The 26,301-nt window shown below is 45.7% G+C and overlaps 4 protein-coding genes across 10 annotated transcripts in view; 1 reads left to right on the top strand and 3 right to left on the bottom strand.

Annotated features, from left to right (window-relative positions):
• LOC126575701 (alpha-catulin) overlaps positions 1-11,176 on the top strand; it is a 77,956-nt gene extending 66,780 nt beyond the window's left edge. For 3 of the 7 annotated variants that reach the window (XM_050236523.1, XM_050236518.1, XM_050236524.1), the window contains one exon: positions 2,285-2,725. In XM_050236523.1, coding sequence (XP_050092480.1) covers positions 2,285-2,377 — 93 coding nt within the window. In that variant the 3' untranslated portion in view covers positions 2,378-2,725. Of the gene's footprint in view, positions 1-2,284; positions 2,726-4,601 lie in introns of those variants that run through there. The other 4 variants (XM_050236521.1, XM_050236520.1, XM_050236519.1 and 1 more) reach the window with 4 other exon arrangements.
• Positions 11,177-12,495: 1,319 nt separating this feature from the next.
• On the bottom strand, positions 12,496-12,973 carry LOC126574589 (trypsin alpha-4-like). Its single transcript, XM_050234866.1, has 2 exons — positions 12,872-12,973; positions 12,496-12,828 (listed from the first exon to the last, which is right to left on the bottom strand). The coding sequence occupies exons 1-2, from the start codon at positions 12,971-12,973 to the stop codon at positions 12,496-12,498; spliced, it is 435 nt and encodes a 144-aa protein (XP_050090823.1).
• A 1,411-nt stretch (positions 12,974-14,384) lies between these two features.
• Positions 14,385-15,422, bottom strand: LOC126574584 (trypsin alpha-4-like). Its single transcript, XM_050234861.1, has 3 exons — positions 15,102-15,422; positions 14,713-15,035; positions 14,385-14,631 (listed from the first exon to the last, which is right to left on the bottom strand). Exons 1-3 carry the CDS (start codon positions 15,420-15,422, stop codon positions 14,385-14,387), a joined length of 891 nt encoding a protein of 296 aa, XP_050090818.1.
• Positions 15,423-16,266: 844 nt separating this feature from the next.
• LOC126574580 (trypsin alpha-4-like) overlaps positions 16,267-26,301 on the bottom strand; it is a 30,655-nt gene continuing 20,620 nt past the window's right edge. Inside the window, exons 2-3 of the mRNA XM_050234856.1 lie at positions 16,561-16,820; positions 16,267-16,492 (exon numbers count right to left, since the gene is read on the bottom strand). Coding sequence (XP_050090813.1) covers positions 16,267-16,492; positions 16,561-16,820 — 486 coding nt within the window. The remainder of the gene's footprint in view (positions 16,493-16,560; positions 16,821-26,301) is intronic.

Raw genomic sequence — 26,301 nt, 5'->3', positions numbered from 1 at the left:
AAAACTCCAAAGTCTGCACTGCGTTTATACTAGTTTTCACCTCCCAGAAGCGTGTGCATGCAGAGATGCAGTGGATGAGATGTGTCCGGTTCCTGCTAGCACCAGATCCCCAATTTTTGCACTTCTTCGCGTGTTTGTTTCTTTCGCTAGTAGCACCGGTAGTGGTTTTACAGTCGTAACACTCGAGTAGCTGCTAGTGCTAGTGACCGATGGCTAATTTTGATTTTAATTCCTTCTTTTTCTCTTTTTTCCTCCCTTCTCCTATTTTTTTTCCTTCTTTTTCTTACACCTCGGCACCCTTAAAAACCGTTCCAACCAACCAACCTGCCAACCGAACGCCATCACGCTTCTCGTGCACCTACCCTTCCCCCCTCACTACCTTACACGCTCGTCGATTTGGTTTTCGTTGCAAATGTTGGCTTGTGCGTGCGATTTCTTGCTCGATTCGTCCGACTGCGGTGCGTGTGATTGCCACAACAACAAAAAAAAAAACGCCTGAATGATGGAAATGAAACTGAAATGTTCCAACTGTGCCAATACACACTTACGTACACTTACATGCATACCACGGTGATACACGCAACAACGCAACTTTGGTTTGGTGGTTAAAAAAAATGGAAATGCGGAACTGGCTGGACAACAGTATGCACTTCGGTTGCCGCAGCAGGTGCCCTACAAGACGCAACAGTAGCGCAACAGGCGAAAAAAACCAAACCTTCCAAACGAACGCAAACACACAGACACACACCCACACACTGCAATCCACACACTTGTCGAGGTCGTCGCGTCGCCGACACAACATGCAGACATTCCCAGGCGAAGAAGCATTAGCAGGCCAGAGGGCGAAAGCGGTGCGAAGTAACCCATCCCAGTCCGTCCGTTCGTCCGTCCGCTCCCAGCAAAAGGTGATCGAAGGAAGCTCGAGCCGCGGGGAGCTTAGAGCCTGCCAATTGGATCACCGGGAACCGAAATGTGGAATGCGGAATTCATCGGAACATCGGTAGTATCGGAAAGCTGCTGCTGCCGTACGTACGGTACGTTGGCGTAAAGTATGCATGCAGGCTAGACGTGTTTGTGCGCCGCTGCGACGACAACCAAACTCGATTGGCTCGAGTGCACGTGGTGCGCAAATTCCGCAGACCGGCGGTAACATGGCATGGCTATAAATAACATCCACAATGCACACCCCACCCTGGCCCTGGACGTCTGCTCGGGACAAAACGGCGTCTTTGGGGCCAGTGGAACCTGTTGAAATGGAACCCGGAAATGGTGTGGCCAGCACCAGAAGGGTGCTGTGTGCGGCTGTACTAACAGGATTGCACTAACTTGCTTAAGAAGGAAGGCATTTCACCTTACGGAGCGCCCTATGGAACGCCTTATGGAACGCCTTACGTCACTACTAGCCGCTTCCGTGTTGCTGGAGAACTTGAAGCAATGCAAATTGTCTCGATAGTCGGGAGGAACAGTAGACGTGGGGTTTCCTGTGCTAGCTGGACAACAATAAGCAGTAAGGACATTGGGCTGAAAGCTCAATTAGGAAAGAAGGAACTAGGAACTAGGCCTCTAATTGGGTATTGTAGCATTGGAATCCAATAATAATATTTGTAAATTGTCCAATCCGAGCCACTAGTTACGGAATTACGAATTACAGGGTAGAGTCACTAGAGTATACTATTCCTACTAGGAGATAGGCAGCATCAGATGATACCGTCCACGGTAGTATAATAAGTAATTAATTAAATAGAAGCTTCAAGTTAGCATTCTAGCGAGGTTACGGTCTGTTTTCAAACGATTAGAGTGCTGTAGTTGCTACTGAAGCCACAAAGGATGTAAAGTCACGTCACATCATGAGCTGCATTGAATGCGTGTTTGAGCTGTTTGGTTGCCTGTGGACCGTGGACGATCGCATGAGAATTATTGTTGACACTGCTGCTATTAACCTACTGCTGTTGCTAACTGCTGACACTAATCTTCAACCGTTCGTTAATGTCATCTCAATCCGGCTAGTTCCACCACGTCATCGCTCATGTTGCGCATTACATTCTGATCTACTCCTGGTATCTCATGATCATGTTCGAGCAGCAGTCCACATTTCACATCCCTTTCGCCCAGTACATAGAAACAATACACACGTTCGTCGCTTCTGCTACCCCGAGGTACCCCGATCTCGATCTCGACTGGATTTAACAGTCCACTTTCTTCGTTCTGCTTCTGGATTGTCTCTCGTCGAATTCTTTCAAATTGTTGCTTTCCCTTCGGTCGGTCGGACACGCACGGTGGGTAGCTTGGCACGAACAAAACTCGGCCGACCTGTGAGTATAAACGGGTAAGAACAGCGCTTATTACATTCTCAGCCAAACCACCGCACCCAATTTGAATATAGCTCCATATCTATTCGCATGCCTTCAGCCTAAACGTGAGTTCGGAGAAGTGTATGTCTAAGACGGTGCGCCGTAGTTCGATCATTTGAGCTCGTTGGCCCCCGGTGGGGAGCAATCAGCGTTCAGGGCTGAAAGTGATATAATATGCAGGACAGTAATATAAAAACAGTTGCCCAAAAAGTGTGGTGACAGGTGGTTTGTGGTGCGTCACCGAATTGTAGTGCCGCTAAGCTAAGGGTTCGAATTGAAGTTAAGAAATCATCGGAATAAATACTATCATAAACCGTACTAAAGGTATGCTAAGGTACAAAACCACAAGTCAGCGAGAGCGCACCGCTGCAGCAGGAGAAGTGTAAGAACGAGAAACGATCAATACTTTATAATAGTCGAACGCTCTTGCGGAATGCTAACGGCAGGTTCATCACGACCACGATCATAAAATAGCGCTCACCGTGCTGTTGTGGCTATGCATAGAGCTGGATGGAGCATGCTTGCAATCATTCCGAACTGCTTCGAAACCAAACACCACCGATCATGGATTCTTCATTCACTTTCCCATCAAACGCGGCTCGCTTCGTTCAGGTCCGCAGATCCCGGATTCGCTTAATCTCTTCGTCGGCACCGTGAGCTCTACGGGCTGGTGGCTTTCGTTAATTGAATTCTGGACAAATTGAAAGTGGAACAGATGCCACGCGGGAGATCTCATTCAAGCGCGCTCCGTGCGAGGGTTTTGCTACGCTGCACAGCCAGTTCCGGTGGTGTTCCGGGCATCGGCCGTAATGTTCATCCACAACTGTGCGAGCAGTGCGAGAAGCCAGACAAATCTCTTTCGGCGTTTTTCCACAAATCTTACCTATCAACCAACAAATCCTATTCGTCCTATTCGGTTCCATTCTCCGTGCTCCCTTAGGGTTCGGTGTTTGAAAACGGTTCTATCGCTGGCTCCGGATAGACCGCCCCTCCGTCCCTCGGTTTTACTTCTGTTTCTTCGCTTCGAAATGAGCGCCGATTGAATCTTGACTTACTTTTCTCGCTTTTCTTCTCGCCCGCCCCCCCCCCCCGCCCCCCCCATATTCCCTGTTACGATGACACCCTACACGCGCTTTCAACCACACAAACCCGCACCAACTTGCGCACAGAAAAGCACAAAGGAAAACTTTGCTCCCATGCGCCGGCCCTCGTACGACTTTGAAGGCATCCGTCAGTGCAAATGGTAGTGCGGTGCGGAAGTGGACACTGGGGTGCTGGTAATGCACATATCAGCTCCACATTGTTTAGCACCTTGTTGAGTTCGAACTGTTGTACACTCCTTTTACTACGACTTTTGAGGATCAGTTTTTGGATGGACGGCTTGTCTGTCGTCTGCTATGAAGGAAATGGTGCAACTTTGACTATGACTTTGTTTGAATTTTCCCATCGATTTTCGCGTCTACAGCGTTGGTTTCATTTTTTCAATCGATTGTAAAAAAAACATTCAATACCGTTCTCCTCACCTGCGTTTCACCTGTACGGCAGTCGTAGTCTTACTGATGCGCCTCATTTTGTTTTTTTTTTCTTGTCTAATCGTTGATTGTTTTGTACTTTGCTTTAGTTTTATATCGTTAGTTGCTTCCTTGGTTTGTTTCGTTAATTGATTTAGTATTCTGTTTCACCTTTTTTTGTTTGTTTTTGTCATACCATCCTGTTCGTTTTGTGTGTTTTTTTTTTGTGGCTTTTACGGCGTTTTACGTACAGTTTTTGCGTTTCCGCTAACCGCTGTTCAATATGCAAAAAAACATATTAACTTTAGTTTGGTGAATGTTCTTTTAGTTGCATCCGTTTTGGTGGTTTATCGTTGCTTTTGTGTTCCATTAATTGACCATTCTGATACCGTACGGATATGGCTTTTGTTTCGCTTTTGTTTTGTTCGTTTTTGTGTAAAATTCACATTTCTGTTACTGCTTTTGGGTATGTCTAATGGAATGCAAAAAACCATCCGCCCGTTAACTAAATGAAGCATATCACTGACGAATACTAACATGTTTTATTCACTTTTCGTTCTGCTCTCTTCTTTCACCTCAAACAACAAACAATCAAACACAAACACACAAACACATGCTCACATGTCCACGCTCGTGGTCTTCTGCAAAAAATGAAAATAAAAATAAAAAAATAAAAACAATTAAAATCCAAAACATGAACAACACACGCACACACGCGGACACGTATACCGGGAAACAGTATAAGCTAGATTTCAGTGGACTGGCGGGCCGGGCGGCGGCCGGCGGCTCCCGGGACGACGATGGCGCATCCGGGCTGCAGGGTGACAGCAAGGGCTCGACGACTAGCACCGAGGCGAGCATGTGACAGTACGGGATGGCCCGCCGTGGCGTCAAGGGTGACGCCCGGCGGACCCGAGTCTCCTTCCTGCTCTTTTAGAATAAGCATTAAACATTGCATATGTCCATATTTATCGAATTTATATATGTTTGATGATTCTCGTAGCCGAGAAGCAGCGACGACACATACTAGTGACGGGCAGTTCGTGCAGAGCCAACAAGAGCCACCAAGAAAAACAAATGCCAATCCACCAGCCATTACTGTTTGTTATATATGTGTATATGAAATCATAAATATTGAAATATGAATGTTTAGCGAATCCGGAACAACCAACCAACCAACCAAACCCAAGAGAGGAATGCCAAGACCCATCAGAAAACCAAAAAAAAAAAACAAATGGGACGAACTAGACCATCAGGGTTCACCTTGGAGTTCCCTCCCGAGAAATCCCGAGAACATTGAAGACCAACATCAAACACGGGGTCCCTCGGGGTCGGCGTCACTGCGGGGCTAGGGATCGAACTGATCCTGGATCGATCGGTTCGGGCTCCTTTCGCGGTGACGCGCCCCCCCGGGAGGATCAGTAAGTATCCCTCTCCTGCAGCAAGGAGAGGGCGAGGGAGAGAGAAACAATGAGGAACAGTGTGCGTGCGAAGAAGAGATAGAGAGTGAGGGCTGAAGGATTGAGCAGCAGTTCTGCGCCTCTCTCTCTCTCTCTCTCTGCCCCTTCGATCGCTTCCACCCTGTCAGTCTCAGTGTCTCTCGCTTTGTAGCGCTTAGCGCCTTGTTCTTGTACTTTGTTCTTGCTACTTCTTCCTCCCAAAAAGTTCGTCTCTTACGGGTCGCGATTAGCGCGAACAATCTGTTCACTCACAGAGCACATGGTGCGCATCCAGCACACCCAGAGTGTATTCCATGATAGTATGTCCTCGTTCCTCATCCGCCAAGCAATCCAAACTCTAGCCGTTAGTCTAGTAGCGTGTTTTTCTCGTGTACCTTTTCTCGTTGCACCTAGTTGCACTAGTAATAGCCAACTCAACTCGTCTTCTGACCTTCACGTTCAAATTCAAGATAGTGCGAACCTCTCTCTCTCTCACTCTTTCTCTCTCTCTAGTGACACTAGGTCTAGGTCAGCACGCCATATAGCAGCACCTTAACGGGAGGTGCGACACGCAAAAACCAAAAGCAATTTCGAAACGAACAGAGCAAAGGCAACGAAAGCAACCGATTCGCTTCGCGCGCATCCATTTTCCAAATGACCTTTCTTTCCTGTCTGCACCAAACCAAACCAAACCGTACCAGCTCGGCTCGAGTTTGGGCTTTCGCGCAGCACGCTACCTTCGCGAGTGTTTCGCGATCACGCTACCTACACTACCTCGCGGCCCGGTTGCGTTCTGCTTCTGCTTCCGGCTTACACCTTAAGAAGAGTTTCGATTTTTTCCCCCGTTGGGAGACGAATGGCTTGATTGTGTGCCCATTGCGTCGAAAGCGACTTTTGTTTTTATCTAAATCTACCAGACCCCACAGCTACGGTTCGGTGAATCCAGCCGGCTGCTGTCTGCCGTTCTCGTGGGATCGATTTGAAAGCACCTCGTCGAAACCGAACGTAACGGGATGACTTCAAAGCGATGACACTGACATATGACAGCGGGGCAGAACACGTCTGTCACGTTGCCGAACGGCTCGTGCCAACCCACGGTGGTGGCAGGATCAAAGGACTGCGCCGTGGATGCTTTGATGAAGTGTTCGAGAGCTGCTCAGTTGAAGGACCTTGACTTTCCAAATGTTTACCTTTTGCGACGTGCGATCCTTTCCGGACGGACCACGCATCATTCGTTCTCCGTTTTCTTGCGTTCCTGCACTCTTCCCCCCCTCTCTTCGCTTCGTCACTTTCGTTCGCTCCTTTCGCTTTTTACCTTTTGCTTTCGTTTTCTATTATCATTCTCTCTCTCTCTCTCTCTCCCTCGGAAAAAGGGGATCTCGGGTACCCCGGTCAATATGGTCGGGCCTCCAGTTGAGCGCTCTCGAACGCATCAAGGTGGTGTAACTGAAGCATAGCTGTCCTTGGGGTCGCCCAATGAGCGAAAAACTGCCTGCAGCAGCAGCAGCAGCAGCAGCAATCGTTATCGCACGAACGCTTGCAGCGAACATCAATGCGAGCAGCGATTGGAGTGACAATGTTGTGCGCCAGAGTTGAGGTCATGCCCTCCGTCTCTGCTATCAGAGGCGTGTGTAATATGACACGACGCGTGGAACGCGTGGCAACCCCCTTGAAGAAACGAAATCCAAGCGAACCAAAGATCAAGGAAAAGAATAAGTGAGCGGAAACTCGAGAGCAGTAAGCGTAAGCAGTTGAAGGTGAGATTAGTATACCTTAGGAGTAAAAAATAAAAAAAACCAAAACACCACCCCCCCCCCCCCCACTAGTTGGAAGCAGTGTAAGAGCATCAATAAAGTTCCCCTTTCGAATGAAGTAGTTAAAACGTCTGTAGAGAATTATAATTTCATCCTGATGGAAACGGAAGTACCGTCGTGCGCTGCGAGGTTCCAAAGTTTGCGAATTTATTCCAAACAGGATTAAATCTGATATATCAAGCCCAAGTCGATAAAGAAGGATAAGCGAGTGAGCTTCTCATCGGCAACCAGGCAGCATCAGACGGCTCTATTGAGTTCAAATCCAGTACAAGGACAAACCACGGTGTTGTGATCTCCTGTAGAGGAGAAAAAAAAAACAATAAAAATTTGATTTCGATCATTTCCTGTAGAACACCATTTTAGATTTTCGTTTCTCTCTTTATCTCCCCCCCCCCCTCTCTCTCACTCTCTTTTTCTCTTAGTATCTTAGAAAACCCCCCCTGGTTGAAATCTTAGTGGTTAAGTCCGTGAAATCCTAGATAGAAGGCCGAGTTAGTAGCAAGCCATAGGCAAAACGTCCCTTTATCTAGAAGGTCCTATCCGTGTTGTGTAGTGGCATTCAGTAATGGGGCAGGGGCATCCAAGTCAATACAGAAAGACAAACGGTATCGAAAATGATAAAGCACTACGGAGAAGAGTGAAGAAGTTTGGCTGCGCACGAACAACACAGAACAGAACTATTAATCCCCGAGTAGCAGTGGTTTGTAACGAAAATGGTAAGCAAGACGCCGGTTGCACATCGCTGGACCGCAAGTGTGTGTCGTTGTGTGTGAGTGTGCGCGTGTTTGTTTGAGAAAGATTAGGTAAGCTAGAGACGACAGTCGATCGATTAAAAGCTAAAAGCATCATACTAACCCTAGCAGAGCAGAGCCCATAAATCCCCCCCCAAAAGTGTTGTGAGAGCAGCGATTGTAGAGATTGTATATCCAGCACTACTAGTGTAGTGGAGCGTATAAACGACATAACAACGTGGTCCTGTGTGTCACGGGGACACCGGGAACAACATCGAATCTAAGTCAAATGTGTAATGGTACCGCTGGAGGCAGATCCGGGGAGTATTCCAACTCAAGCGATCATATGGTGGCATTTTCGAAATAATTTGTAACGGTGCAGCACTCCCCACGGAGCGTGGCAAATATAAAAGAGAGAGAGAGAGAGAGCATACGAGACGGTGGCGGGCTGGGCTGCGGTTGAGTGCAGCTAGCAATTGTGACTATAATAGATAAACCATGGAACAGTTCAGGGTAGCGGTTAGAGAAGAACCGGTTGCTGCAGCGGAGAAGAACAGCAGCAAGCAAACGGGAGTGTGCGAAAGCTGTGCAACGTCGCGTTGTACAGAATCTCGTCCTTCACGTAATTGGCCACCTGGCATTACATCACCACGCCACCCTTCCTGCATCAGCAGCTCTGCCAGGGCCAACCGCTTTTTGGAGAAAGCAGAAAGCGTTAGCTAGAAACCGTAGATTGAAAGAACCAATTACTGCAGTGTAATGATTGCTCGGAAATAGAAACCCCCCCCCCCCCCCCCCCCCCGGAGCCTCGGCTGCGGTCGGTTACGGCGTTATACGGCTAGTGGGTATACGGTTTGGTACACTGCAAACAAAATAGACCACTGTCCCGGGGGCGAATAATCCGCAAACATAAACCCGGGCAAACACGCAACACGGCGCTACAAATCATGAAACAATAATTACCGTCTAGGGATGCATTTAGTAGCGGACAGAACGGACAGAGAAGAGAATGTAACAAAGCGAGCGAGCGAACAGGGCGGGAAACGAACGGTCCACGCAAGCCAGGACGCAATGAAACGTAGAGCTTTTCCATTCATTTGGTTGTTCCTGTGGTAACAGACCCGGCCCGGCGGCCAGAAGGCGGCTCGCCCGGGTCAGAGAGAGAGAGAGAAAACACGAATGCTGGAAACAACACAATTACCCCACCAAGTAACGAGTAAGATCGCGGATGGAAAGGACGAAGATGAAGATGAAGCACGGCAGCAAGAAGACGTGTAGCGTTGTGTAATCGTTGTGGAAGGAAAGGGGAAACTTTTATAAAGTTTCGCGTTGGCTTACGGTTTTCCAATGTGTGACACATTTGGTGTTTGGTTCTTGCACCACTTGCCAGCACGTGATTGGTATGCCATTCGTTACTAAATTTCATCGCTTTAGTGTCGACACTCGATACATTCGAACGAACCTCGTTGATTCGAGGTTCTTTCGTTTCGGTGGATTTCGTGTTCAACGTATGGCAACGAACCACTATGACGAGGAATTTCAAAAAAAAAAACATAACCGACTCGATGGTGTTACTGGAAACGATACAATCAAATGGAAGCGTTAAGTGGGTGGTGGCCGAGACCGGTTCCGGTTTGGAGAAAGTATATAATACATGTTGAGCGATAGGAGCTGGCCAGAGGAGAGAGTATTTAAAACAGAATATCCCGGCTCACGAGAGACATCTTCTTCACTTTAGTATTTAACGTAGGCTAGAGTCTGTGAGACGCATCATTAGGAGTAAGATGTAACGATTTGCGAAACCAAGATATCAATGTTATCTTCTTCTTCTTCCCCGTTTAACCACCATTGCCACCACGACAACGGCAGATTGATTGGCAGACATTTTTTCTTACAGCAATAAACGACCCAAAAAAAAAAGTCAGTCAGTGTGCAGTCGATTTGATAGAAATTAGAGATGAGCAAGAAAAGAAAAGAATATTTGTTTTTGAGAAACAACATTGGATTGTGGTACAAACGCTCTAGGTTCTAGTTTATAGAATCCAAAAATCAAAAACAAGTCTTATATATTAATAGCAGGGCAGTAGGGAGTGAGATAAAGAAAAAACCAGCAGATTTTCATGACGTTCTTCGCTAGCGCCAGGCTGCAGCAAATTGTTGTTAGAGACAGGGACAGAGTTCCCCTCTGATAGATCTAGTATTTTCCTCGTCATCGTTTACGTCTTTGCATTTTTCGCATCGTTCATATCGTAGGGGAATCGATCCTTTAATGGAATGCCACGCAGATGTATCACATAGAATTAGGCGTATTTTTGTAATCAACATCTGCCGAGTTTTTTATATTTCTTACACGGAATGGAAAATTGAAAAATATTCGAAAACCACAATCACCGGGGGCCCGCCAGTTTGCGTTGAATCTGCCATTGGCTCGTTGCCAGCAGGGACATTGAGAAGGGAAGGATCGTATCAGGACGACTCAGCTTGTGAAAACTGTTGTGAACCATACCGTATGCTGCAGTGATCATCGTAGTATAAGAGGATGATATAAAACTCCGGAGATTCTGCCATTGACATAGCGTACCGCTATGCCGATAGAAAGCTGGTATCAGGAGAGACCGAGCGTGGGTTCGACAGAATAAATGAAGAAAAAAAAACTCTGTATAAAGATAGATAGACATATCATTTGAACTTGGGCAAAACGAAAGCAAGCGTAGCGATTAGAACAGTGTCAGCGATGAGCGCCGATAGCAAGACCTAGAGAGCGTAACAGTTAAAATACGGAACCAAACAACCACTACAAAACGAAACGAAACGTAAAATAAATCAAACTAAGTGAAACAGTACGAGCGAAAGCACTAGATCCCTACTTGACACACCAGCAAAGCAAACAGTCAGACCAGCAATTTCGCACCAGCAACCTAGCACACAATGAAGAACAGGATTAATACCCCAAAAAATAACCGTACTGGCTCGGTGAACGGGAAAAAGCGCGTAGTTTGAAGGTGGAAACTATGAGTCTGCCTCAAAAAGATGCCAACAAACTAAGGGCTTGGAAAGCGCGCTAGAGACAAACGTAATCAAACGCGTAGTGTGTTGGTGTAGCCGTCGCGGATGATAGTACGTAACGAGAATGATGTAATGGATATTAGCGTTAGTCCAACTGCAACTGAACGATATAATGCAGGATGATGCGGCGGGAGGGATGGTGAACAGTTGATAATAAATGTTGTAAAAAGTCATAAAGTCGCAGCTGATGAAGAAACCACCCCATTGCGGGAAGGCAAGAAACGAATACAGAATTATATAACAGTCACGAAACTATTCTCAAATAAAATTCTTTATGATAATTACTAATCTGCGTGTTGCGTTTTGGGTTCCTTATAACCGATTTACAGTTGGAGTGGAATATGTTACACGTTGGTACCGTGGTCGGGATGCCATCATTTGAATCATCGTTACACTCCTACTGAGCGGAACCTCTAATCTCGCACACATTATTTGAACAATTGTTATCAGTTTCTGCTCGTGAAATGAATGATGGATTGTAGTAGAGCATGGAGCATGGGGAGAAATCGGTCCTATTTAACAAATATTTCAAAGAATCATTTCGTGGTTTCTACAGGGTGCGCCATCAGGATGTATTCTATTTTAAAGTTGAATAACTCTGTCATTTTTCAATCTATTTTGACAAATAGGACAGTTTCGACGACAGAAACGTCATTCTATGCCATTTTAGTAACGCATCATTTCACGTTAAAAGAGTGGACTGAAATTGTCACACTCTACATTGAAAATAATCGGTCAATAGTGAAAGCTGCGGTCGAGCAATGGATGGTGAATCCTCGTTCGCCGCATATGACAGCGCTGGCTTTTTTTTGTGGTTCTATTTGAAAAATAAGGTCTATGCCAAAAAACCGAAGACTTTGAAACAACTTAAAGCAAATATTGGAGCTGAAATTGCCAAAATAACTTCCTAAATGTTGTGAAAACAATATAAAATGCCCGAAAAAGAGCCCCTTTCTTGTATGTCGAATAATGGCGGTCATTTGATTGATATCATAATTTGAGTATGGCACAATCAATGGCATAAAATAACCTAAATAAAACTGGTTTATTTTCTAAAATCGGCAAAAAAATGACAGAGTTATTCAACATTAAAATAGGATACATCCTGATGGCGCACCCTGTATGAAAAATCAACCGTTTGAACTTTAGACGCGGAATAACCACTTTGCCAATTTTTTTAAATCGTTTTATATTTAGAAGATAAGCATCATAGGGATAGGTTCAAATTTTCAACTGCAAGACACGTAATTTTTTCTCCTTGAGGTCGATAGGGTTGCATTTGCTGTCGGTTGATTGGCATCAGGTGCGGTGATGGTAACAGGTGGTAGCGGTGGTAGCACCGAGAGTCCTTCCCATGGAATGGTAATAAGCGGTAGCTTTGCAAACTGATAAACTGATTTGGCTGTTTGACCGCAATCCTTTTGAACCGTTAGTATCCCGTACAACTGATTGTTACAGACAAGGGGAGCTCCGTCGTCCCACAAGCAAGCAAACCCTCCTGTCGGTCTTGCACAAAGTATCCTGAAAACACAAACAGAAGAAACACATTCTTCAGAGTTTGTTTCGTTATTAGACATTATCGGTCATACTAACGAGACAGGAAGGGTTTGGTTAAGTTCTGATTCACATGCTTGATTGCCAATCGGTTGGTAATCGGTACGGCGCAGTGCACCGTAATTGCCATTCTCATCCTTGCCATAGCCTAGCACCAGACAAGACGAAGACATCGGACTCTCCGTGGTCGACATGGTTATCGGTTGCACATTTGGCAGTCCAGTGAAGTTGCCGGCAACGGTTATTAGTATCACGTCGTTCGCTAGGGTGTTCCGATCGTAGTCTTTGTGCGTTGCATACATTCTGATGTCAAACAGGAACCCTCCACTATTTGTCCATGTACTGCCAACACGAACAGTGACCTGGTAATGGGAACGAAATCATTAAACTGTAATCGTTACTTACCATCGAAAGGCACTCTTCACATACCATTACGATTCCAAGTGTACCTTCCAAACCGGACGCGGACGAGAGGACCTGGTTGTCGCTAATGATAGCACCAACCATCCCTATATTTTCGGATCCTGTAAATACGTTAACCGTTGGCACCGTTCCTCTCGTCAACGTTAGTGAAGCCAGCGGACTCCACATCGGTCTCCGAATCGGAAACGTCCTCCTGTTGTGCCTTTGCAAAAAGATCACTGAAAAGTACAAGCATCAACACCACCAACAAGATTGGCTTCACTTTTTGGTTCATCGTAACACAATTGATCACTTGCAAGATTGACTGTTACAACGAGCGAAATTTTGACGGCATTTTATATCACAAAAAGTGCGTCCTTCTTCATCTGCATGTGCACCTACACCGGCACTAGAACGCAGACGTATCAGTTTCACAACGACTGAAGGTTGCGGAGCAGTTGTACAAACATTATTCCAGTACGGTGTGTCGAAGCCACCATTCGCACAAATTCAAGACACTGGTTTCACTTCAACCTTGCCATAGCACATCAATTGGAGACCATCAATTACCAGCGGTAGTCAGCATCTTCGGGGCGTCGGAGATTATGTGCAAGCAATACAATTGCCGGTGATACTGCGAGAGTTTCTTAGGATTGTGTCTGTGTTTGCTATCAAACAAATGTTCTAACGAACTTGTTTCAGTGTTGTCAAGGTCCAGACAGTCTTGTAAATCCACCACGTGCCGAACTCGCAACGTGTGCTCGGCGCGAATGAAAAATTGTGAGCTAATTGAAATTGGAACTGTTCCGATTTTGGGAAGGTTTTATCCTTGGGACTGCAATGTAATATGTTTGTTTCCACTTCATCCCGCCAGAGTTCAACCATATGCAGACCTGCAGCAAGATTAATTTAATAATTGGTAATAAGAATGTTAGAAAAGCTTACCTCAATAGGTTTAGACTACGCTGCGAAGCGTCACACCTCACAATCGTTGTCACAAAGATTGGTGCGCGTAATTTGAATATTATCTCGCTCTGTTACTGAGTGCGCAACTAAATAACTTCACATAACATTTCTTCGAGTAGTTCTATTGTTATAATCTACTTCGCTACCTTCACTTTCGAAAATGATCCTCTCTGCCGCTTCACCAGAGTAGAACACCGAATCTTCGAACGTTGTTAGCACAAGTGTCATGTTAATACCACATGGCAAGAGAAGAAGATTGCAGCCAGCCCCGCAAAAAAAGTAGAGCCAAGCGTCCAAGTTGCTCCAAGAGTACAACGTGCAGATGAATTTGGAGGCATGGATAATCGAATACATTAGAATTAAATTTATTATGTACTGAACCAAGCCGGGCGCATAAAAGAATGCATTTTGCTTCTTCGGAGCACTCGACACCAATAAATACAGACTAAATAAGATATGCAGGGAATCACACAGCTTTGCCAAATTTATTTAATCGATCGAGCATCGTTCGAAGATCATCATCAGTAGTTGTGGTCCTTTCTTTCAACTTTCAAGGGCAAGAGACGTAATTTTTTCTCGGTAAAGTCGCTACGGTAGCATTTGATGTCGATATGGTAGCGGGGCCCCATGGAATGCTAATTAACGGAAGCTTTGCAAATTTTTGAAATGTAGGGGGATTGGAAGATGTGCAATTTGTTTGAGCAGTAAGTACCCCATATAACTGACCATTGCACACCAGCGGTGCACCGCCGTCAAAATAGCAAGCATACCCTCCAGTCGGTTTTGCGCACATAATTCTGGGGAAAAACATAAACACAACATGCTCACAACACAAGTCTGTGTCCTAGGAAATTAGTCCACGATTTAGTTGTACTCACGACGGAGGATTGGCACCACCTGCTGCACATTCCTGATCAGTCATCAGTTCATAAGTGGCTTGAAGCATATCATATGAAGCGCCAGTCTCAGTCCATCCAAGTACTAAACATTGGGTGCGATTCGTGGTAGAAACCGCAATCTCTGTGGTTGCGATGGCTATTGGATTCACATTCGGTACTCCGGCGAAGGTGCCGTTAATCGTTATAATGGCCACATCGTTTTCTAGGGTGGTCGGATTGAATCCGCTATGTAATGCGTAGCTTACAAAATAGAATAACCTTGATGCAGCGAACGATGGATTACTGCCAACATTCACAAGTATCTGGCAAAAAATAAATTAGCAAAATGATTTAAATATCGCCGGCTCATATCTAAGCAGTAAACTCACCGACGTTATGTTACCGGCACTTCGTAAAGCTGATGCAGAGGTAAGGACCGTGGTACTATTAATGACAGCACCGATGCAAAAATAGCGTTTGTCGCTAATTAAGTTCATTTCTGCCAAGTAAGGCTGGTTTGCACTAGTGACTGGCACTCCACCTATAAGTCGGCCAACTCTGGACGGTTGGTTGGTGCCATTCTGCTCATCAACATCAATAGTGGAATCAGCGTCTACCTCTTCGCTCTCATCCTGCTGACCCTTGGCAAAATGTCCACCGACTAGTACCAGTGACAACACCAACAAGATAAGCCTCGCACTTTGCTTCATCGTATTGGTCGTACTTCCAAGAAAAGAGATTCGAACGGTAATTTATATCACAATCAGCGGTTTGGTGTGCCGCATGTGCAATAACACTAGTGCTGGAATACAGACACACCAATTGTACAGCTATCGATGCGGAGCAACTGTGCACACAATCTGCACAGAACACGACCAAAACTCTGATTTAGATGTCCAAAAACGAAAGATACGCCTTCATCGCATTGCAGACGGTTAGTGAAGAAAACAAAAAAAAATGATGCAAAATCTGCAATGCATGGCAACAATGCGATCGGCGTGTCTCTGTACCAAAACGCTTGTTTGTGTCTGTCAACGACCTGTGAAGTCCTTGAAAATCCGCCACAAGCCCAACTCGCAACGTGTTACCAAAGCAATATCATCTAGACAATCGTCGCGAAAGGATAGTTGATAGGGAATACGTGGTTCAGGTTGTCGTTAGTGTTTAGTGTTTTACAAAACGGAACAAATGATGACATCGGCTGCATCAGAAAACAAAAGAGATTAGTACCATTTTTTGGGGACAAACGGAGTGACGGGCCATTAATGTATGAATTGTAGGATTCATCCATCCATCCGTAGCACATCCACAAGCGCTAAAGATTGTAGCCAGCTCCATCACAAAAGTAGAGCCAAAAGTCTGGAATACAGAGTGCTGATACACACCGAGGCATAGATGTTCGAGATTCGAATACACTTTGAAAATCGAATATATTTTTAATGAAATGTGTTCTATGAAGTGCCATTGCCTTATGGGCTGTATCAAAAAGATTTGCGTAACTTATTTAATCGTTGTATCATTTAAAAATCATCATCAGTAGCTGGGGTACAATTTTCATGGGCAAGATACGTAATTTTTCCTGGGAGGTGCTGGTGGAGTAGCGGGGCTCCATGGAATGCTGATTACCGGAAGCTTTGCAAACATTTGAATTTTTGCGGTGCTGGACGCTGTGCAGTTGGTTTGAGCAGTGAGTATCCCATACAACTGACCATTGCACACCAGCGGTGCACCGCCGCCAACACGGCAAGCATATCCTCTCACCGATTGAGCGCACATAATCCTGCAAGCATAAATGTGAGAGCAACCTTCCAAGTATGTATCATTGGTTTGTGATGTTGCTGTACTTACGACGGAGGGTTAGCACCTGCTGCTGCACATTCCTGATCAGTCAGCAGCTCGTAATCAGCTTGAAAAACATTATAATTAAAGGTAGTAATCGAATTCTGACCCCATCCAATAACAACACATTTCGAGCGATTCGTGGTAGATACCGCAAGCACTGTGGTCGCGATGACTATCGGTTTCACGTTTGATTGTCCGGCGAAGGTACCGTTAATCGTTATAATAGCCACATCATTCTCTAGGGTGGTCGGATTGAAACCGCCGTGCTGTGAAAAGAATCGGACGCTTATTTATATGAAAATTTGTGGATTGGTTTCCATTGTCGACCAGCATACGTGCGTACGCTTACACTAGCAGAAGAACAGCTTTGAAAACAATCTGCAAACCTTGAAGTAGAACACGATTCTCGAAAATAATCTGGTTCACAAGGCAGACGCACTAGGCAAATGACCACCGCGTGATTTTGGAGGCACATTAGACGTTTCAACGCATACTTACGTACGTAAATTACGTAAATTGCAAGGACGTAAGTAATTCACTTGGTAATGACTTGATCGCTTTTACGACGCTACATATTTCAATTCCGGAAGCGTTTCCTCAATCATGTTGGTCATTTGAACACCCAATGGATTCATTTACATTGCTGTATCTGATATAGGGGTATGCTTGGCAAATGGAACAAAACACTTCATTTCTTGTAACTAATAAACATTGAAAACATCGTAGCACGAGCAACAAAATTGGGCCGTTAGACGATATTTTGTATTCTGGCTGAGTTTGATAACAGCCACCTGTGGAACACCCGCAGCTGTCTAAACGGGCTGATCGCATTGCAGACTGTTTCTGAAAAAAAAATCTGTTATCAACGCTCGAGAGTCTACGTGGTATTGTTTACACCAAAAACACACCGAGGCGAACCCGCAACGTGTTACTAGAAGAACAGTACCATCTAGACGAACATCGTGGTTGGAAGCCTACGATCTGTTGGAAGATCTCATCAGCGGGTACAATTTGTTTTTAGCTACTAGCAGATTAATCCATTTGCAGCTATTCATACGCGTCAATCGCTTGCAAATAGATTGCCCTGTGAGACTATTCTAAGAATTATGTCCCTATCTCTAGTGACTCCATTGTGATATGGGTCAGCCCTACCGACAGGAACGGTGACACAAAGAAGATCGACGGCTTCACCGGACTTCGATCAAAGGATGGGTGTTCAGGATAGTTAGCGTCTGCCACAGAATCACTTGGTGTTATCAGTTAGCAGCAGCCGCTCAGGATTGCGCGCCAGACGACGACGGTCTCTCCAGATACTGATACGTAAAACACCCCTGGGCCCTGTTTGGGAAGGGGTGAAGCGTTTAGAATTATAGCCAACGTTTTGACGGTGCTTTTGACGATGACTGAAGTATGATTTCTCCTCGTTTTTCTTTCAAAAATATCTGATCCATACGAGGGCCGATGAGATGGTAAGGTCAATGCATCATCCATTAACAATTTGCCTTTTTTATTTTTTTTTTTGCTTCCAATCGGATGATTTGTTTCATTGATCCGTATGTTTCACTTAAATCTCCTCCTCCTACCACTATACGGGAGCATGATCCGCTCCTTTTATGCTAGACAATTGTCAGATGCATGCGAGCCGGTGAGGTATGCAATGTTTGTAGGCAACACCAAAAAGCTCATAAATGCTTTTCCCGGGCCTCGCATGCAATGTTGCATAAATTTTTGGTCGAATAGCCGGCTGTGTGGAAAAATGCGTGAAGCGCATTTTCACCCCCCTTTTTTCCATTCGCCGTTCGTTCGTTAGATAATTTACAAATTAGAGGATCAATTCTGCACGTTTCGAGACGTAGCTCCCTAGAAGGGGGTGTAAGTAATGCCATCGATTCCGATAGAATTCGAGTGACCATCTTCGGAACGTAGAAATCGAAGAGGCATTCGTAGGTTAAATTGTGTATTGCGCATAAAATGATTTACCCATCGCATACCCATAGTAGAGCAGATGGGGCTCTCCTTTTTTTTAAAACTAAGCCCTCCCAGACTATGAAGCCTGCAAAACAAAAAGGAAACTTCGCATTCGTTGGATGCAAAATGCGAAATGATTGAAAACCACCGGGAAAGTTATTCTCGCATCGAGCCTAGCCAGTATCCTAAGGGTTAGGCCTCAGATCAGAGAGCATAACAGGTTGGCTCAGCTGCACCTTATCTTGGCCGCTGCATCAATGCACCGGACCAGTACTGCGGACCGAGTGGAAATGGCTCCCCGGAGGCACTGGCGCACTCGTGGGCGTCCCGGTGTGCTGTTTCGTTGTCGGCACTAATTGTTCCCCTGGCCACGACCGGCGTGGTCACGGTGGTATCGTGTCAGCCCTAAGCCCTAGATTGCCACCCGTTGATATTCAATTGTTTTTGTTTCGGTTTCGCTTTCGGCTCCGTGATCGAACCTGCGAACTGCGGTCGGTTGCTGTGCGCAATGCAATGCAACAGGAGTCGAGAAGCTGGCTCCTGTCGATGGAGATAAGCGATACATTGGATAGCTGTGCCAGCTGCTGGCGAACTTGGAGCACCGTGGATCTAGCGCATTCTTTCAGAATTTCCTTCTGCTACACGTCATCTACCGGGATTGCGGCCTTACCTCAAGTGGCCCCTGGGAGAACCAGAACTACGATGAGTTTCGTCTAGGAGTTCGTGGAGATCGGACGCCAGGATCGATATAGTTTTGAGGCTCAGTTCTTCGCAGGCGCAACGAGCCACTGCCAGCATGGGAGTGTGGATCCATTTCAGCGTAACCACCACCACCAGCGGCGACTACCAGCTGCTACTGCTGCTGCTGCTGCTTCTGTGGCCGATTAGGTGCACGGGTCCGTAAAGTCGGGCAAATGACGAAATCGAGACGAGACGAGAGTGGTGGTAGTTCAGGTACCGTGCAGTCGAGTGGAAAAGCAAAAAGCAAGCGTTGCGCCAACGTCTATAATGTCTGTGCTTTTTGCTGCCGGCCCGAGCAGGTTCGTTCGAGAAGGATTCCCAACCCCGTTGCGTCAACCGGTGAACGGGCTCATTGTTGTTCGACAGACATCGAGAATCAGTGAGCATCGTCCGAATTCTATGCTCATCTGCTGCTACAGATGGTGTTGCTGGTACTGCTGCTGCAAGCTGCTCTTTGTTTTGAACACCAGGACCCTGAGAACTCGATTGCTCAAGATCAATCCAGATCTCCAAATAATCATTAATTCTGCTCCTGCCTCGGAGCGAACCATGACTGCTGACTGCTTCCTGTACCGTACACCTGGCACCATTAGCACACGGACGGATCATAACCGACACTTGCTGCTGATAAATCATAATTGCATAATTTGTGCCAATGCCTCCCGGTTTTGAGCTAGCCCCGACCGACTAGGGACCCTTTGGCACACCTGTGCACGCATTTGATATCTTGATTCCAGAGCGGACACCACTGCCACCAGGGATCCTGATGCCAATGCTGGAATGTCCTATCCGCCCCCCCCCCCTGGTACAAGCTACACACCGAAACGACATTCCCGGCGGACAGTGACCACGGTTTGTTGTTCGGTGATCAGCACCTCGGCCCGTTTGCCTTCATCGACCGTTAGGCTGCTCGTGGTAATTAATTAGGAAAATAGATTCCTTCTCCCTTGAACACCGTTCGATCGGATGACCGATTTGGTGAACTGTCGTGCGCACAGCGGGACCGACCGAGGGTGGATTTCGGTGGTGGACACTAGGGGAAAGTATGTTTTTCTAATTGCTTTGCGGCACGCGGCGATCGCGGTGCTAGATCGCAGCACGGCGCTCCGGTGGCTAGTGGTGGCCGTTCGCATTCATGTTGCGAGGACTTATCGGCTCGCTTTTATCTGGTTTCGGGCATCACGTCCGAACCGAATTGAACTGTACTGTAAGCATGATGTTGCAGTGAAGGTACGTTATAGTGTCGCAGAATGTGAACTGGATGGTTGTTTGGATTGCACTTTATCGTGATTTTCATGATAAAAATTTGGATTGCACTTTATCGTGATTTTCATGTTATGTTTTTCTGACATTGCGATGTTTTTCTTATTGTCTTTTGCAATTGTATTATATTTTCCTTTTCAACAGAATCTTTTAAAAATATTGTGATGAAGGAACATTTTAATTGTGAACAACTTGTGCGAAGCAAAGTCGAAAAAATCATCAAACTTTCCACTTCAAAGTGTTATCAAATGTTTAAAATGTGAAGATTTTGGAAACTTATGGTAAGAGCAACTTTAAAAATTAATAATCTAATGATATAATATCAATTTGTATAGTACAGATGATCGAGCACGCAGCAATGATGCTTCGCTGAGAGCTATGCCATTGCTGTATTTTTACAATAACTGCTTTTTACTCCTATTATCGATGAGTCTGATCGATCGACTTGAGAAAATAATCTGATCTGAAAATTTCGTAGAGGTAATTCTGTTTTGTTTTAAAATCAAATTTAAATTTAATCACTGCGCCCCGTATAATGCAAACTAGTGTATAAACTTCTCCTTCATTTGCTAATCGCTTGCTGACTAACAGAACTGCTGAGTATCATACGTTCACCCGAATTTAACTTGTTGTTGTAAAATTGTTCAATAATTATCAACCCTCCCAAAAAACCCGATTCAAGCATAAATAGGGTGCTACTGCCATTCAAGCATAAATAGGGTGCCGAGTGCTACTACGATATTATGCAGGGCTGCCAGCAACTGTAAAGCAACAGCAACATCATTAGCAACCTACGACATGCTGCTGCATTTACACCCAGTGACTGCACATTTACATGCTCGATCGAATTCCGCACCAGATAGACCAAAGACCACCCCACTTACCACCCGGGACACGAGTTAACACTTCGTCAGAGACTCTAACCTGGTCGCTGGCGGTGCTGCTGGTCCCGCCAAAACACAAACCGATGCTACGTTCGTCGCTTAACCGCTCACCGGAATCGTTTGACGCCGAACGCGACCCAGCGAACGCGTAATTGCTCACTCGCTCGCACGTTTCGCGCACATGCGTACTGCGCGTTTGCGAGCACGCACGAATGGCGATGATGATGATGATGATGGTGATGATGTTGTGGCCATTGCTTGATGCCGATCTGCCTCACCTTAATGAGGCGCACCGATCCTAGCGTGCTGCTCGAGATGTTGATGCATTTGTAGCTTATTTTTGTGGATGAGACAAAAAAGACTGCTGACTGTGTGGTGGCTGACCCTCGAAGGCACTCCTGTTGATCTGCTTACCTCACCAATTAGCAGGTGGTCCGAAGATAACTTGGACTTGGAGTATTATGCACCATCCAATCCATGGGTGGTCCTTAGTGCCCCCCCGTTAGTGCACGCCTACTGGGTGTGGGTGTTTTGGTGGGGGAAGGGGATGCATTTCCGGTTCGTCGCGAAGGTTACTCTTCGCATGAAAGTGAACGTCAGTTTGTGGACACGTTATCGTTGGTGTTATCGCTGTATCATACACATCTTCAAAGACTCTGTTTACTCACTCTCTCTCTCTCTCTTTCAGATACTGAGGCACGCAAAGTGTCAACACTTTGACACTGATAACAATTGTGGTGTTGCAGTTTTTTTGAAGTAGTTTCGGGATGGGTCGCGTCACTTTCTCTTTTCGCAGCTGACCTACCTTTTTGCGCTCTGGTGCGGACGTTAAAGAGCGCACCTCAAAGCAGTTGTTATCGATGTAAATATTGATAATTGCAAGGAAGAGAAAAGGGGGGCTGGTGGAGCATTTTGAAGTAGAGAGATTGGTGTCATTGGCAGGGGAAGCGCATGACGAAAAGGGTGACACTTGGACACCACTTGGCCGTTCAATGATGCACCACCGGATGGAGGGAGCGATGACCAGTCTCAATGTGAAGCTAATTACTCCGAGCGTTGAATTCCCTTTTCGTCCTTCGTTCCCTTTCTCCTGATGTCACCAAAAACACAATCTTTCTCTCTCTCTCTCTCTCTCTCTCTCTCTCTCACTTTGGTCCCAAAAAACCCCTAGATTCGAAAGAAGATCCGATCGCTGCCGCTGACTCGGCGCATTGCAGTGCGAGCGATCTGAAGAGAATCCCTTCACTGATCGTATCACGGTGACATGAAAGGAGAAGGCCATGTGTCACGCGTGCATCGCTGGTGAGCATTGTTTTATGAGCTCGGCGGTGATCCGCCTCATTCACTGCCACACAGGGGAATCTCATGAAATGCAATCTCATTTCTGCGCCACCGACCACCACCAGCAACGTTCTTGCTATACGCTTGTGCCTCCACCACTCTTCACTGTCCTAATCCACGGCGTCCACGGTGAATCTCGAAAGGGAGGATCACGATCGTGATGCATCAATCTCGGCTTTCGACCCCAGGAGCGTTTGGTTTGGTCATCGGGACCCGGGAGAGGGTGAGTCCCCAGGTGCTGGGGCCCCCGGGGGGGGGGAGGGTTCAAAAATAGATCGAAAGCCTTCGCGTCCGAGCGCACCAGAAAAGATTGCCAATTGAGGCATCGAGATTCTGGCCAATCGTCAGTTCGGTTCGGAGTTTGGTTTCCACTTCAATTCAAAATGTCGAACGGGAACCCGGGGAACCGGTGGCTGAGGGTGGGTGGACCCCGGGCCAATCGACAATAGGGAGGCATCCACCGGATCGCACCCCGTAGCGCTGGGTGGGTTGGGGCCGCCCTGTTGACTGTTATGCAACAGCGCGAGATCGAAGATCGAATCTTGTGCAACAGAATGCGGGGGACGTTAAAGAGAGTTGGGGGAGAGGCAGGAGGGGAAAGGCTAGCTGGTTCCAGTTCTGTGCCGGCGGTTTGCTTATCATGCTTGAGGGTGTGCAGCTTTTCAGCACTGCAGTTTTTTTTTTGTGAGAGAAGAAAGGTGATGCCTGTTTCTGTTTGTTGTGTTTTATTGTTTTACAATCCATTTTCCAAAGTATTCTTGATAAAAACTGTGAATAGAAGAATTCCCCAAACAGCAGCTCGTAGAAATGTTATGCTTATGGTGTTATGTGTCCGTCGTGGTTCATGTTTAATTCATCGTTCACTCACTCCCTCGCGGAGCCACTATTGTTCTAATCCAGAATCTAAACAAGGGGCCACATCGAAAACCTAAAAAACGTTCACCAAACTTTCACTTCAGCGAGTGGAGCCCGTATTCTCGCCATTCCGGAACCGAGCTGTACCACCACCAGCTTTGTGTGTGCGTAGAGGATGTGGTTACGCAATTATAGGGGGTTGAAGAGATTTTGAACAGATTGCTCCGGGGCCGGATGGCAAACTGGACACAGACATCAGACATGCGTTTACTTCCTGTCAACACGAGAACAGCGAATGAAACGTTCTGTTTCCTGGTTCTTTTATGCTGATACGATGGACTTTACGAGAGGCGTGAATGTGATCGATGGCGAAGAGTTGATCCTATGTTCAGTGGACACCATACGCAATATGCCGCAATCGTCTTTTAGCAGTGAATTCTTCGCAAATCGGATCTACTGATGATAATAGGGAGAGCATGCGGTTGTTCGTCGAAAACTTATAAATCATCGAAGGGAAAATTGATATTTAAACTCAAGGCATAACACATTTTGCCTGGACTACTTAATTCGATCGTTAAGGCATATTGTCATGAATCAAAATGGGTGTCGTTCATGGAAGAAATTTTGTTCAAGCGTAAAGTTGTACATACTTGACAATAAATTCCGCGATCACCAACATAAAACAAATCATTAATAGAAGAGAAACTATATTCATTTGTCAAATCTAAAACAGTTATCATAAAAAATATTAACTGACACAATGTTCAAAGATCACACGATTATGATAAACGCATGCAAACATCGGCTTTTTGAAGTAAATATGTTGATACAGAGCGATTTAGTTCGAAATGGAGGAACTGTGTACCACACAACGAGTACAAGAACTGAAAGAAAATACTCAACAGAAATAATATACCCAAAACGAATAGATCCAAACCATCATTAAAGCGTAAGTACAAGTTAAATCACGAAGTTGTAATAAAGCTTACCTTCTTCATTTCCTTTAAGGGATACTTCGGTATTTCATTTTTGTTTGTGACACATGTTTTTAACATTTTTCCCTTATAGCTGACCCTTTCAATAGTATTGTGTAAAAGTTTTGGATCAATCGAGGAAAAACTGACAAAGATACAGATTTTTGAAAATCCGCGTTTCATACAAGGCTCCATGCAGCTCGCTACTTTGAAGAGCGTTTCCCAAAACCAACGTTTTCAAAGTCGGTGCCCATCGTACCGTAAAAACTACTGGGCCGATCGATTTGAAATTTTTTACACATAATTTGTACACTTTTTGCCAGGTAACCCCGTCGAGATATCATTAAAATTATTTATACTTTTTTTTAAACAAATCTGTAAGGTTCGTTTTTTTATGGCAGAATCGCAAAAAGCATCACTTTTTCAACTTCAAAAATCTGCCAAAAATCAAAAAATTGGAATATAAAAAAAATACTCTCCGGGGAATATCAGAAAAAAACTCTATACCCAGATAAACTTATAATCTTTCTAACGAATATCGATTATTTTTCTGATGACCCGTCACACAGCTACGATGGGCACCAGAAACAGTATCTTTTCGAAGACACGACTGCCTAAATTAGATTGCAGAGATTCATTTTTCAATGAATGTTGCTCAAAACAATACCAAATATTCTTCAAAAGTTGTAGATTATTATGTCATTTACTTTAAAAAATACAGTTGAATCGTTACGTCACAAAAAGTCCTTTTTTTGCCTTTTTTTGACCCGAAAATACCGAAGTCCCCCCTTAATTAAAATCAAAAAAGAATAATCAAATATGAATTTCACTGCAGATCCACCTGAAGACAGTTGAAAACTGTTTTAATAATGTACATACATCGCTTACAATGTCCTACGATCTTTAATTGCTTTAAATAGTATTCACTAGTTGAATGATGCGTGCGATGGATGGTGTGCTTCAAACGTGCAAAAATCCATCCTACCTTAATGTGCTTATGTTTACGTGAAGAATAGCAATCTCCTCGCGATCAGCATTAGCAGCAGCAGTAGTTATGGTAGCGTCTAGTTGGCAGCACGCGCCCGTACCCTGTCACACCTGAGCCCTCGCTTGCTAATTAATTTTCCATACACCAGCCACGGTGACTGCGACGACGACGACGACGACGACGACGATAACTACGTCGGACTACGCGGGCGCCCTACAATGTAATGAGCTGGAGCTGGCTTTGCTCCATAAATCCCCACCCACCTCATCATGGTTGCTCCGTTAAGATCTCTTAAATTAGGACCTCAACCCAGCTACCAGGGACCCGTGGCCCGGGGCCCAGCGAGTCACTAAAATAATAATACGCGGCATGCGAAACCGGGCTAAGAAATGCGATTAATACCATCATTATGAGCAGATTAGTGCCGTGGCTTCTGTACGTCGTGGACAAACGCGGACGCACACGCACGCTCGCTGGTGCCCGTGGTACACTTTTCCGAACCCCAGAGCGATCGCCACAGAGGCCACCATGGGGTATGCCGTGGCACCGGAGCCGCGGTTGCGCTGAACCGCAACGACGCTGGTTATATAAGCGTCTTATACTAAGTCGCGTCATACGTATTGCGAGGCCTAGAGGGGCTAGCTAGCTAGCTAGCGCTGTCCCACCCCTCCACCACTACCCCTCTAAAGCTGACTGAGAACCGAGCAAGAAAAGCGTGGAACGCGAGCGAAAG

This window comes from Anopheles aquasalis, chromosome 3, assembly GCF_943734665.1.
Source record: "Anopheles aquasalis chromosome 3, idAnoAquaMG_Q_19, whole genome shotgun sequence".
Classification (NCBI taxonomy): Eukaryota; Metazoa; Arthropoda; class Insecta; order Diptera; family Culicidae; genus Anopheles; species Anopheles aquasalis.
The sequence above is the reverse complement of the archived record's forward strand: the minus strand, read 5'-3'. Positions and strand labels throughout refer to the sequence as shown.